Source organism: Nannobrachium achirus, assembly GCF_963921795.1.
Source record: "Nannobrachium achirus genome assembly, chromosome: 9".
NCBI classification, from domain to species: Eukaryota; Metazoa; Chordata; class Actinopteri; order Myctophiformes; family Myctophidae; genus Nannobrachium; species Nannobrachium achirus.
Window position 1 is genome coordinate 27,619,062 of NC_137818.1, and position 14,189 is coordinate 27,633,250.

At 43.7% G+C, this 14,189-nt stretch overlaps 1 protein-coding gene across 1 annotated transcript in view; it reads right to left on the bottom strand.

Annotated features, from left to right (window-relative positions):
- cntn3a.1 (contactin 3a, tandem duplicate 1) overlaps positions 1–14,189 on the bottom strand; it is a gene marked incomplete at both ends in the record, with an annotated part of 119,490 nt that overhangs the window by 13,583 nt on the left and 91,718 nt on the right. The window contains 2 exons of the mRNA XM_080732658.1: positions 9,464–9,622; positions 11,127–11,244. Coding sequence (XP_080588784.1) covers positions 9,464–9,622; positions 11,127–11,244 — 277 coding nt within the window. The remainder of the gene's footprint in view (positions 1–9,463; positions 9,623–11,126; positions 11,245–14,189) is intronic.

A 14,189-nucleotide genomic window follows, 5' to 3' on the forward strand; every position in this document is an offset into this window, starting at 1 on the left:
AACCCACAGAGACGAACCAGCAGAACCGGAGAACAGAGAATAATTGCATGCAGAAGACTGAAGATAAATTCCACCGACTGTCTCGATTTCCAAACCCATCCAGCTCACTCTACAGTGTGGTAGGACAAAACCAACTCCACTGCACATCCACAGTGCAGTGGGACTGAGTCAAGTACACACCACTAGGGGTGTGAATTGAACTGAACTTTTGGGAATCATACTGATTTCACATCAGTGATAACAGAGATTAAAGGGACACTTTGAATTTGAACTTTGAATTTAGATATTGGCCAATTAGGATTTTATTTTGTTTTGAATCACCCGGGTTGTATTTTGTATTTTGAAGGTTTAAAAAAGTATTTGAATATCTGTTTTTTCTATTTCATATCTTTACATTTATTGTTATTAAAAGGAAGTGTTTGCATTTCATACCTTCCGAATAGTAGAAATGTTTGCAGTGGTGTTCTTTCTGGTGTAAACAATTACTGGCTCCCTAGTCGAACCTAGCACTTCTGATAATTAGCCCAAACAAAACCCCCCAGCATAACTCTAATAGGAGTATATGGTTATGCCAATTGATAATATCATTCTTTAAGTTGTAGTAAAGTCATACAGGCTACATAACGTGGCGAGCTAGTAGCCAGGAGCCAGATAAAAGAATAACACCAGAACAGACACCACATTGTCATATAACCCACCGTGCATTGCCACAAAAATGGATACTATTGTTGAACAGAAAGGTATCAAAGTTCCAAATGCTGTTATAGTGAGTTTAACAGGTACAAAGAAAGGTACAGAGAATGACAAAGACATTATAACTTTCTTGGAGAAGTATGGTTCCATCCATGATGTCCATACTATAGATGACACAGCATCAGAGTTCCATACAAACACAATCGTTGTGTTTGACAGTGGCACAGCTTTACAAGCATTAGAACCTATTTTGCCTTGCAGTCAACCATTTTCAGATAACCCTGATGTTTCATTCCATGTGCAGGCTTTAGCATCAGTCTACACACAGAGGGTGGGGAGCAATGCTACACAGTCTTACCTTGACGAGTTAAAGGGCATAGCTAAGCTGAGTGGGAAAGATTTTACAGAGGTGTTGAGAGACGTCATGTCACAAATAGCAGAGTCTATTGGTGGAGATGAGTCCACTGAACAAAACACTTCTAAACCTACAGAGAACCCTGATCAGAGTGCAAAGCCCAGCCAACTGTCACAACAGCTGTCTGTCACTGCCATTCCCTTTCAACCTACCCCTTCTCCCATTGATACTGTATCTGTCCCAAACGTACCTGCCCCTTCTCTCACTAGACCTGGTCTCACTTTAAGCCCCAGTGCGCTCAACCCACCTGATGTGCAAAGGATCGTGGTGGAGCACATTGTTCGAAGTGAGGACAAATCCTCCCATCCTCATTCTACCTTGAGATTGAGAGCCTTTTCAGGAAAACTCCCTAAACCACACAACGAAGCTGACTATGAGACTTGGCGTTCTCATGTTGAATTGATGTTGAAAGACACAGTGTCTGACTCTGAGAAAACTCGCAAGATCCTTGAAAGCCTTCTGGTCCCAGCTGCTGATGTTGTCAGGCATCTCGGGCCTGAAGCGCCACCTATTGCATACCTGCAAATACTAGACTCTGCATTCGCCACAGTCGAAGATGGCGAAGAACTGTTCGTTCGGTTCATGAATACACTACAAGACTTTCCTGAAGAGAAACCCTCTACCTACCTGCAACGCCTTCAGGTGGCCCTGAATAATGCTGTACGTAGAGGAGGAGTCCCAGTGCAAGACATAGACAGGCATCTTCTCAGACAGTTTTGCAGAGGCTGCTGGGAGAACAGTCTGATTACTGACCTTCATCTGGAAGACAAAAAGCTTAAAGATAATCCTCCAACATTCGCAGAATTGTTACTGCTTATACGCATTGAGGAAGACAGACAAGCGGCGAAAGCCACAAGAATGAAACGGCACTTAGGAGCCACAAAGCCGAAAGCTGTGCTGCGTGTACAGAGCGTGACTGACGACAGTGACAGTCAAGCCAGCTCTGACTCCAGTAGCATACAAGAGCTACAGAAACAAGTTGCAGACCTGAAGAGTCAGCTAACATCGCTGTTGAACAAGAACAAGCCAAAAGCTCCCAAGAAAGAACAATCGAAGGAGACTAAAACTCAAAAACCTGACTATGCACCGACTGAATCCAATCCACCTCCCCCTAAAAGCAAAAATTCAAAGCCAAAGCCTTGGTACTGTTTTCGCTGTGGAGAGGATGGACATATCGCTTCCACGTGTGAGTCCGATGCGAACCCTGCTCTCGTAGCAGCAAAGAGGAAAGAGTTGAATGAGCGACAGCAGAAATGGGAAGCAGATACACAAAGAACCATCAATTCTTTAAACTGAACTCAGCTCCTGTCGAGGGACAGACTGGAGCTGTAAATGATCAACCACGTCCCATTGAAGACAAACCCAAAGTAACTGCCAAAAAGCACGCCCTGATGAAAATGTCTCAAACCAAAGATACTCCTTTCAAGCTACCAAAAGGCTTGGTTGGTACAAAGAGCACAGCGCAAGTTGAAATAGAAGGACAAGTTGTCAACTGTCTACTCGACACAGGTTCACAAGTTACCACGGTTCCTCAGTCATTCCTGCAACAATGTCTGTCGGAATACCAGATCAAACCACTCTATGACTTACTTGAAGTTGAGGGAGCCAACGGTCAGTCTGTACCTTATCTGGGATACATCGAGCTAAGTGTCACCTTTCCCAAAGAGTTCCTTGGTTCTCAAGTTGAGGTGCCCACCCTCGCTTTAGTAGTCCCAGATATCAGAACTGCCTCTAACTCACTTGTGCTGATCGGAACCAACACGCTTGATGTCTTGTATGAAACCTATTCTGAAACCACTTCGAAGACACAACAGCCAGTGGCACATGGCTACAAGGCAGTGCTAAAGGTCCTTGAACTGAGACAGCGACAACACAAGGATGGTAACCACGGGCTGGTTAAGATGTATAGCACAAGTCCCCAGTTGGTCCCCGCAGGCAAAACGGTGGTCCTGGAAGGCCGTGTCACTGCAAACGTTTGCACTACTGAGAGTTCTGTCGTTTTGGAGCAGCCTTCCTTGTCCTCCTTGCCTGGTGGACTGCTGGTGAACACTTGCCTCATTGACTTGCCCACAAACCAACCTTACAAAGTACCAGTAGTACTTACCAATGAATCTGAACATGACATAACTATTCCTCAGAGGTGTGTCATCGGCGAGCTCAGTGCTTTTCAGAGAGTCCTCTCCCAAGAGCATAGTGCTCTTTCACCTAAAACAGAATCTCCCCTGAACTCCAATCCAAGGTTCAACTTTGATGACTCTCCTGTCTCAGCTGAGTGGAAGGAGCGTATCACAGAGAAGCTGAACAGCATGCCCGAAGTATTCGCTCAGCATGACATTGACTTCGGAAGAACTGATAAGGTGAAGCACCAAATCAAGCTCTCGGATGAAACCCCCTTTAAACACAGAGCCCGTCCCATACATCCTCAAGACCGGGAAGCGGTCCGTAAGCACCTGCAAGAACTTCTGCAAGCTGGAGTGATCCGTGAGTCGGAATCCCCATTTTCTTCGCCTATAGTAGTAGTACGAAAGAAGAACGGAGAAGTCCGCCTCTGTATCGACTACAGAAAACTCAACCTACAGACAGTAAAGGATGCTTACGCGCTCCCAAACTTGGAAGAGACATTCACAACACTCACTGGATCGAAATGGTTTTCAGTTCTCGATTTAAAATCTGGCTACTACCAGATCGAGGTTGACGAGCCAGACAAAGCCAAAACCGCTTTCGTCTGCCCCATGGGATTCTGGGAGTTTAATCGTATGCCCCAAGGCATTACAAATGCTCCAAGTACATTCCAACGTCTGATGGAAAAATGTGTCGGCGACATGAACCTGAAAGAAGTGATTGTATTCCTTGATGACATCATAGTTTTCTCCAAGACGTTGGAAGAACACGAGACACGACTGATGCGAGTCCTAACTCGACTGAAGGAATACGGCTTGAAACTCTCCCTCGAGAAATGCAAATTCTTTCAGACATCAGTCAAGTATCTAGGTCATATCGTATCCCAATTTGGAGTGGAGACCGACCCTGAAAAAGTGAAAGCCCTGAAAACGTGGCCAACGCCCCAAACGCTGAAAGAATTGCGATCGTTCCTCGGCTTCTCAGGATACTATCGCCGCTTCATAAAAGACTACTCCAGCATAGTTAAGCCCCTCACTGATCTGACCTCTGGATACCCGCCAATGCACAAGAATGCCAAACCCAAGGTGACAACTCACCAGTACCATGATCCGAAAAAACCCTTTGGTGACCGCTGGACAACCACCTGTGAACTTGCATTTCATACCATCATTGAGAAACTTACTACAGCCCCTATTCTTGGCTTTGCCGACCCCAAGTTGCCGTATGTCCTTCATACTGACGCCAGCACCATCGGGCTTGGGGCAGCCCTATACCAGGAGCAGGAGGGTTGCATGAGAGTGATTGCATATGCCAGCAGGGGTTTGTCTCGCAGTGAGTCACGGTACCCAGCCCACAAACTGGAGTTTCTGGCCTTAAAGTGGGCAACAGTAGAAAAGTTTGGTGATTACCTGTACGGAGGCCAGTTCACTGTCGTGACTGACAGTAATCCGCTAACGTATATTCTTACCACTGCGAAACTAGATGCCACTAGCTACAGATGGCTAGCAGCATTGTCCACTTTTGACTTCAAACTCCAGTACCGTGCAGGCAAACTGAATTCTGATGCAGATGGTCTTTCCAGAAGGCCCCATGGAGAGCTGACTAATGATCTGATGTCCCAGAAGGAACAGGAACGCATAAGTCAGTTCACCCAAACACATCTGTCTGACCCTGAAACTGGTCTAAGTCAAGCAGTTGTGCATGCCATCTGTGAGAAGCACATGGTCTGTAATCCTACAGATGAAGACAGTGACAGTGATGGAGCACTAACTCTGGTGCAGTCATTAGCAATTTCACCTGATGCCTTACCAGATGACTTTGTGAATGAAGAACAGCATGGTGGTCTACCTAACCTTCCCCATCTGTCCGAAACAGATATCAGAGAATTGCAACAGGCTGACCCCTGTCTCAGGGAAGTCATATCCCACATCGAAAGTGGAGAGAAAGTCCCTCCAACAGTCAGAAAAGAACTCCCTGACATTCCATTCCTTCTAAGAGAGTGGAATCGACTTGAACTGCGCAACCAAGTTCTATATCGAAGACGGCAAGACAACGCCTGTGTCACTTACCAGCTGGTCTTACCTGAAGTGCTCCGAGCTGTTGTTCTTCAAAGCCTTCACAATGATATGGGTCACTTAGGTATTGAGCGTACCCTAGACTTGGTCAGAACCAGATTCTACTGGCCGAGGATGGCAGCTGACGTTGAAAGAAAAATCAAGACCTGTGACCGGTGCATTCGAAGAAAAACACCACCAGAAAAAGCCGCACCATTGGTCAACATAATATCCACCAGACCACTAGAGCTTGTCTGTATGGACTTCTTGTCCATAGAGCCTGACAGAAGTAATACGACAGATGTCTTGGTGATAACAGACCATTTTACGAAATACGCTGTTGCCATCCCAACACCAAACCAGAAGGCCCAGACAGTTGCGAAATGTCTCTGGGATAACTACATAGTCCATTATGGAGTCCCAGAACGTTTACACAGTGACCAAGGGCCGGACTTCGAGTCACGTACTATCAAGGAACTATGCAAGGTTGCTGGTATCCGTAAGATACGTACTACCCCGTACCACCCCAGGGGAAATCCTGTCGAACGCTTTAACAGGACGTTGCTAAGTATGTTAGGAACGCTGGAAAACAAAGACAAATCGCAATGGCGAAACTTTGTGAAACCCCTGGTGCACGCGTACAACTGTACGAAGAATGACGTAACAGGTTACACACCCTATGAACTAATGTTCGGTCGTCAACCAAGGTTGCCTGTCGACCTGGCATTTGGGTTACCTCTGAAAGATGGTGAATACAAGTCTCACTCGCAGTATGTGCAGAAGCTCAAGGCACATCTGGAAGAGAGCTACAAGATAGCCACCTTTAATGCCAAAAAGATAGCAGAAAGGAACAAGACAAGATTCGACAGACACATAACCGCTTCCAGGCCAGAAGCTGGTGACAGAGTGTTGGTGAGAGCAGTCCGCCTACGCGGTAAGCACAAGCTTGCTGATAAATGGGAGTCGGACATATATGTGGTAGTGAAGCAAGCTGGAGATCTCCCGGTCTATACTCTGAGACCAGAGGACAAAGATGGTCCTTTGCGAACTCTCCATAGAGACCTTCTACTTCCATGTGGATCTCTCCCACTGACTGAAGAGGAGCCTGAGTTGCCAAAACCACGCAAGCCAAGAACCCGAGCGTCTGCTCCAGAACCTGACGATGTGAGCGTACACTCAGACGCTGAGGATGAAGTTCCTTATGAGTGGTTCAGTGAGCAGCCTGATATGGATAACACCAGATTTACAACAATCCATGAAATTCCCAGAGCAAACAACCGCTCTGATCCAACCCTTGAAGATATGACTGAGTCACAACGTACGCCAGTGTCCACTGTTGAACACAACCCTCCAGAGGGAGTAGCCAGTGCTTTCCCTGAGGGAGTTCCAGTGGCACATGCTGACAACGACCTACCTGATTACCTACCTGAAGTGGGAGACTTACCTGATGTTCCGCCAGCCGCTTCTGGTGATGAATACTTACCCTCTACTTCTGATGAGATACCTGAAAAGGAGAAAAACACTACAGAACCTACCGATGTATACTTACCAGGAGACTCGTGTCCTGAAGAGGAACTACCTACCGATGAAACTTCACAAACTCCTACAAAGGATGTTCCTGTGGAAGAAGAGGAAACGGAAATTGAGAATGTTCCAGTGGTAACTGATGATACAGTGCCAGCTGAAGATGCTGAAACTGATGGACAAGCCAGTGCTGTCCGACGTTCAACGAGGAACAGAGGAGTACCTGAAAGATTTCAGTATTCAACCCCTGGGAACCCACTGATAGCAGTTGTCCAGTCCCTATTCCATGGTCTGAGCACCGCTTTCACTGAAGCCTTAATGGAAACCAAAGACTCTGAAACTTACCTCAGCCCTTTACTAAGACCTGATCTTTACCCCAGCCCATCCCTTAAACCTGTTACCAAGCAGCCGTTCCAATGCACAGGGACGTGCATAGCTTCAGGGGGGGAGGGTGTAACCCAGTGATTAGCTGTGTACATGATAAAACCTGAATATGTGTCCTAAAGGAAATATGTGCCAACATATTGATTATATTACAGAAATATATTTAACACCATCTAACAGGATACAATGGGTTAAATATGTATGATTAAGCACAATGTGAAAACTACTAGACATCAACTAAGTTGTTTTATTCTGAAGCTGAGTACTTTTATTTTGTAACATGACACTTCCTGTTGAGGGAGCATAGTGCTATGTGCAGCACCATGACACTTCCTTTTGAAGCCACACCTGAGAGAGAGAGAGCAGCCACAGAGCAGCTACAAACCATTACCTGGTTTTAAACTGATAAAAGTGATAAAAGTCCAGCTAAAAGCAGTCTAGCTACTGTTTTAGACAGAGATAAGTCATATGGTTCCAGCCAGAGGGTCCATCCGTCGTGTTTGATGTGAAAAGAGAGATAACCAGCATGGTGAGGATTGTTCATTGGTTGATGCTACAAACAATTAGCATGCTAGCTGAGGGGGACATGGTGAATGAATGAACTGAGTTGATGTTAGATGTACTGTATCTGTGCACAGCAGTTACAAGTTGGATGTTTATTGGGAGAAGTGTACACACTCTTCCTGTACTTGATGAATACTGAAATGCACTTTTGTGTATAGTTAATTTTTACAGCATGTGAGTGTACAGGCAGCCTGCCCTGCACCCACTAATGGAGGCTGCCATTGCATTGTACAGGCCACATTGCAACATGTTTGATCCTGGTGTAGCAGTGTTATGCCATTTCTGTAAAGATATTTATTTTATTTTGGTACAAAGAATTGTTCTGTATTGATCCAGATTATTTGATTATTTATTTTATTTGTTTTTGATCAATGGAATTGTACAGTAAGCTGATGTTTATTGGTTTAAATAGTAATTCCCAATTGATGTGAAATGATGATGAGAGATAATTACAAGAAGATATGTTTTATTTAGCTTTGGTTTATAATTCTCTATATGCCATACAATGACAGTGCATACTCTGACTTACTACTGTAGGTCAGGTTTTTTGGAGCCTGTTGAAACTGCTTGGAAGATCCTGGACTTTAGATGGCGAGCTAAACCCACAGAGACGAACCAGCAGAACCGGAGAACAGAGAATAATTGCATGCAGAAGACTGAAGATAAATTCCACCGACTGTCTCGATTTCCAAACCCATCCAGCTCACTCTACAGTGTGGTAGGACAAAACCAACTCCACTGCACATCCACAGTGCAGTGGGACTGAGTCAAGTACACACCACTAGGGGTGTGAATTGAACTGAACTTTTGGGAATCATACTGATTTCACATCAGTGATAACAGAGATTAAAGGGACACTTTGAATTTGAACTTTGAATTTAGATATTGGCCAATTAGGATTTTATTTTGTTTTGAATCACCCGGGTTGTATTTTGTATTTTGAAGGTTTAAAAAAGTATTTGAATATCTGTTTTTTCTATTTCATATCTTTACATTTATTGTTATTAAAAGGAAGTGTTTGCATTTCATACCTTCCGAATAGTAGAAATGTTTGCAGTGGTGTTCTTTCTGGTGTAAACAATTACTGGCTCCCTAGTCGAACCTAGCACTTCTGATAATTAGCCCAAACAAAACCCCCCAGCATAACTCTAATAGGAGTATATGGTTATGCCAATTGATAATATCATTCTTTAAGTTGTAGTAAAGTCATACAGGCTACACAAGCAGTTTGGAATGTGTATGGTTTAGAGACAGTCATACTGAGGAAAAGACAGGGAACAGGGCTGGAGGTAGCAGAGACTAAAATGTTGAGGTTCTCTATTAGAGTAACAAGGATGGATTGGATCAAAACGAGTCATTCAGAGTGACAGCACATGTTAGATGTTTTGGAGATAAAGCTGGTTTGGACATGTAGGCTACAGAGGAGGGATAGTGAGTATATCGGTAGAAAGATGCTGACGTCGGAACCTGCTAGACTAGGAGGCCTAGAGGAAGACTAAAGAGGAGATTTAAGGATGTAGTGAAAGAGGACATGCAGTTAGTTGGTGTGAAAAGAAGAGGAGGCAGAGGACAGGGTGAGATGGAGGCAGATGATTTGCTGTGGCGACCCCTGAAGGGAACAGACGAAAGGAAAAGAAGAAGATACTGTACACAATAGTCAATAGTGTTATTTTCACAATGGCTAAACACAATTCAGGGATGTTCCTACCTGTAGTGACAGCTTGCCAGCCCAGGGAGAAGGGCGTTCTTGCCTGGATAGTGTGACTGAGGATGGGGCTGTGGTTGTCCAGACCAGGCCCCCAGGACAGAGAGGCCGTGGACTCTGTCATCTCCGTCACCTGAAACTCCACAGGGGGGCCGGGGGGACCTAGATGGCCATCAGGCACATGCACACAAAGACATGAACGGGGGCTTGAGCCCCTGCCCTTTTAACAGTCTGTAAAAAGTGCCCTCTCCAGACCATGAATGCTGTTTTCACTATGGTGAAAGAAATGCAAATGCCCTCTTTCCATGCCATACATGAAGGCAGCATTCAAGAGAAGTGCCATGTCCAAACTCTCCTGAACTTGAATGCAGCATCTTATGTTGTGAATTGCCCTCTCTGGGTAGAAATCCATGCCGTTACGCCACATCTCCAGTATTGCCTTTTTTATGCTTAGTTTAGTGTGTTATCAAGAACCGAAAATAGCCGACCTCCAAGCTCACAACGCATCGCGCTGCAACACGTTGTGAGCTTGGAGGTCTGCTATTTTCAATATTTTTACCAAAAGGCAGTTTTAGAAATGTCAGCCCCTGCCTCTCTAACATTCTCTGCATGTCCCTGAAGGCCATAATTGACAGTTTTTACACACTGACAGTGACATTACGGATATTGCTGCAACTACTCTTGCCCTCATTGTAATTGTTTCTGGCTAAAAGTGTCAGCTACGGCACATGCCCAAAATATAAATGCACGGATGAGTAATACAAGAGACGCATAATGGGAGTATAATTACTCATGCTTACAGCTGCTGTAATAGAATGATTAGGCAGGCAATATCGCAGGGATGTAACAGCTGCTTACAATTTCTTAAGGTACTTTGTTTTATTGAACTAAAAACAATACCACCACCTGTTTACTAAGTGTTTGTGTTGGGGGGCAATTAAATCACAACTTTTCACATCCACAAAAACATACCGGATCAAAGTCGGTGTAGATTAATTAGATTAACTTTTATGATTTTAGATCTGGTCTCAACAATTATCATCTCTTAATGTACACACTCAGTCAGAGTGAATCAGAATCAGCTTTATTGTCACACCACAGATTTACAGAGGTAAAAAAGTGGGTGAAGATCAACCAAAGAAACACACTATGTCTGTAAGGCAGGGGTCTTCAACGTTTTCAGGCCAAGGACCCCTTAGTTGAGAGAGAGATGAAGCAGGGACCCCTGCAACCTTTTCGTAGATTCCATATACCGTAGTTTCATCGTTTGAAAACACAAATTGACATGAATCCAAACAACACTGATGATTGTGCTGTCAGATATTTAACCACTTGAACTGTCAATTCCTAATAAACTTGACCTTTCACTCTGTACTTAGTCTGCTCTTTTTCCCCTCAACACCAAACCTCTTTGCCGAAAATAGCCGATCTACAAGCTCACAACGCCTCGCTGTGAGCTTGTAGATCTGCTATTTTTGACTAAAGTTCTCAGAATATGGACGCTGGGTTTCAAGTAGTTCATATAAAAAAGGGAAAAAAATCTATACCACAAAGATTTGGAGGACCCCCTGTAGTAACTCTGAGGACCCCCTAGGGGTCCCGGACCCCCTGTTGAAGACCCCTGCTGTAAGGTGTTTACTTTTAAGGCTGAGTTGACATACTGTACCTCTGACCACCACATCAGTAGCAATGGAGACACTGTCCACCTTGGTCTGAACGGCGCATGTATACTTCCCAGCATGCCGTAGCTGAATGTTGCGGATCATGATGTCACCCGCTGAGCGCTGTCGACATAGAATCAGAGGAATCAGAATCAGTTATGTTGTCACATCACAGGTTTACAGATGGAAAGGAAAATTTAAGATATCTATGTATACTGTATACATAGAGAGGATAAATAAGCAGCAGGTACAGTACATACATTAGGTTAGACATATTAAGCCGCAAGAGTGTGGCAACACATCGGTACGTCTTGCACATAGCAAAATGTAGAAGGACAACGGCAGGTTCACATAAGGTTGTCCGCATAAGGCATAAACTTAAGTAACAATCCACATGCGGTAGATCCACAAAGGAAAAGTAGTCCACACATAAGGGTAGATAGTGTGGGCAAAATGTACAACCTGTCACAACCTCGCTATTCAGTAATTACAAAAATGAAATAAAAGCACTGCAAGTATGAGGGCAATGCCATCGTGATTTATTTTGGCATTTGTTTGATTAAATAATAGAAGAAAAGGTTATGGCGAGGACCCAAGGACTTGACAAATGACTTAATGCAGGTGTTCCTGCTGAATTATGAGGAGTTTCTTTGTGTAGAATTAAAAGGCTCCTTTCAGCCAGATCCCTTTATTCCATCTCATCCCATTTATGCGACATCCGTTCAATAACTGATGCTCTATTAGCTTTGGACTACAGCTTGTGTTGAATTTTATGTCTCATTTGGAAAGTTGGCTACTGTGAAACAGGTCGTAAGATTCAATAATTACTTTGATGCATAAAGCCAGGGAAATCTTTGAGAGAAACAAATTATCTTCAGAATCGTAAGACATCGCTAAAATGTCTTAATGATGGATGGAATGATTTTCAAAACTATGTTTGATCCTTTTTCCTGGCATAAATGTTCATTGGATGGTTTCTTAAACCAACTAAGACCTGAAAAAAGTTTTACAAAACCTCATACTTGCAGCAAAAGTAGTGTGGTACTTATAGATATATAGGATTATAACATTTTCATTACAAGTGCACATAGTGTTTTCATTATCTGTACAGCACACACAGAGTAGGTTTGTGCATACTGTAGTCTAGTGTGAAACGCTGTGCAGCAGTGCATCCATGCCATAAAATGCAAGGAATGCTTGACAGGACCGACGGGCTGACTTTTTGACTTGACTGATTGACAGGAATGGGCTACATTGACAAAATATTCACTTGAGCATTGTATAATTTAAAAACAATGGACCATTAAAGGATTCTTTTCCCCCAACGTGGGACTCTTTTTTCCTGATTGTTTCCATCATGTCAGCTTTTTTTAAACTATTTCTTTTCCATAGTTGGGTCTTATACTGTTTTTATCCCAGTGCTGATTTTAGTTTTTCATCCTGTAGCTATTTGAGACAAAGTGTGTGTGCGCGCGCGCGTGCGTGCGTGCGTGCGTGCGTGCGTGCGTGCGTGTGTGTGTGTGCGCGTGTGCGTGCGTGCACGTGGGATGATTTTCACTTGTATTGAACAATGTTTCAATGCTTTACTTGCCATGTTTTCATCAAGCATATGATGCAGGTGTTTTTCTTTGCCTATACTACATTGCCTGCATTGCACCAAGCACCTGGTAGATACAGTTGTATTAATGAACCACGTTTTGAAAAATGTACCTGCCACAAGCTACAATACTACCATATGGACTAAGAAACGTAGAATATCAAAACCTCACAAAGAATCAGCTGCAACACTTTAGATGCTTTTATTTTTGCCCATCCACTTGCGCTTTTATTTTGAAGAGCCAGAGTCAAAATGTGTTAGTTTTGGGTCACTTCACACTTTTCACCCATAACCCGGATGTTGTTATGTTTCACCATGTATAGAAGCCAATGCTAAACGCAGTTGATCATTGTCTTGCTATATTGCCATGAGAAAATGTGGTTCTCTGCGATCCAAACGTTTATTTTTTATTTTTTAGATAAAGTAGTTTATTTGCAGCACAATGAATGAATCTCTATGGGATTATTTTTCTCCGCGATGATGTCATCACCCAATGGAAACGGCCCGGCGGTTCAACTTTCACCATCGGATCGGGTCCCTTTGACGGTGCGGTAAGGTTTTATGATATAAATCCCAAACTAGTTCCGGATAGGCACACTACCGCCCGGTTCTGAAATCCCGAAGAAGTTCAGGAAAAGCACTCAAGTGTTTTAATACACCCATGGATGGGATAGCACAAAACCAGCCATGGACAGACATATAACATAACATCAAGGATAACATCAAGAATACTGTAATGATTTGACATAAGTGATTTCACTGCACCATCCACACACCATCCACCCAGGATAAACATAATACTCCTCAGAAATTGTTGAGGGGTGTTTCACTTTTCCATACAACTTCTTCTTGTGTCAACATGACCAAAAGGTTAAACTAGAGAAACAGTCTTTTATTTTAGTTGTTTATCAATGTAGACTTCTTATTGTTAGGAGTCATTTTCTGTATTTTAACATGGATCTCTAGGAGAACGTTTCCCAATAGTACCAGAGACAAATGTGGTTAAAGTGGGTTCAGGTGCTTTCAGCTGTATTTCCATCACTCAGTGACTCAGTCAGTCGGCACTTTTAATGTTTCACATACTGGAATCAAGGCTTCATGCATCTATCAAATACTGTACTGTACTGTACTGTATCTGATGAGGCTAAAGCAGACGAGCGCCATAAATCATTAAAGCTCTTCCTCTCAACACTAAAGGTCCCAACATGTTCCAATTTTAGCCATACACCCACCCAAGCACCTCGTGGGTGGATTACTACAAAATGACATCACTGAGCAGCAGACACCTAACTGTTATCCACCCACCCACCCCCGGGAGTCAGAGGGAGGAGGGGTCGACCCTCAAAGGAGTATGATGGTGTCTTATCAATAAGGAACTTTAGGGTGGGCAGTGGTGGAAAAGGTACTCTAATGTAGAAATATTCTGTTAGGCTGCACCCACACCAAAGTGCCTATGAGAGTGGATTCCCCA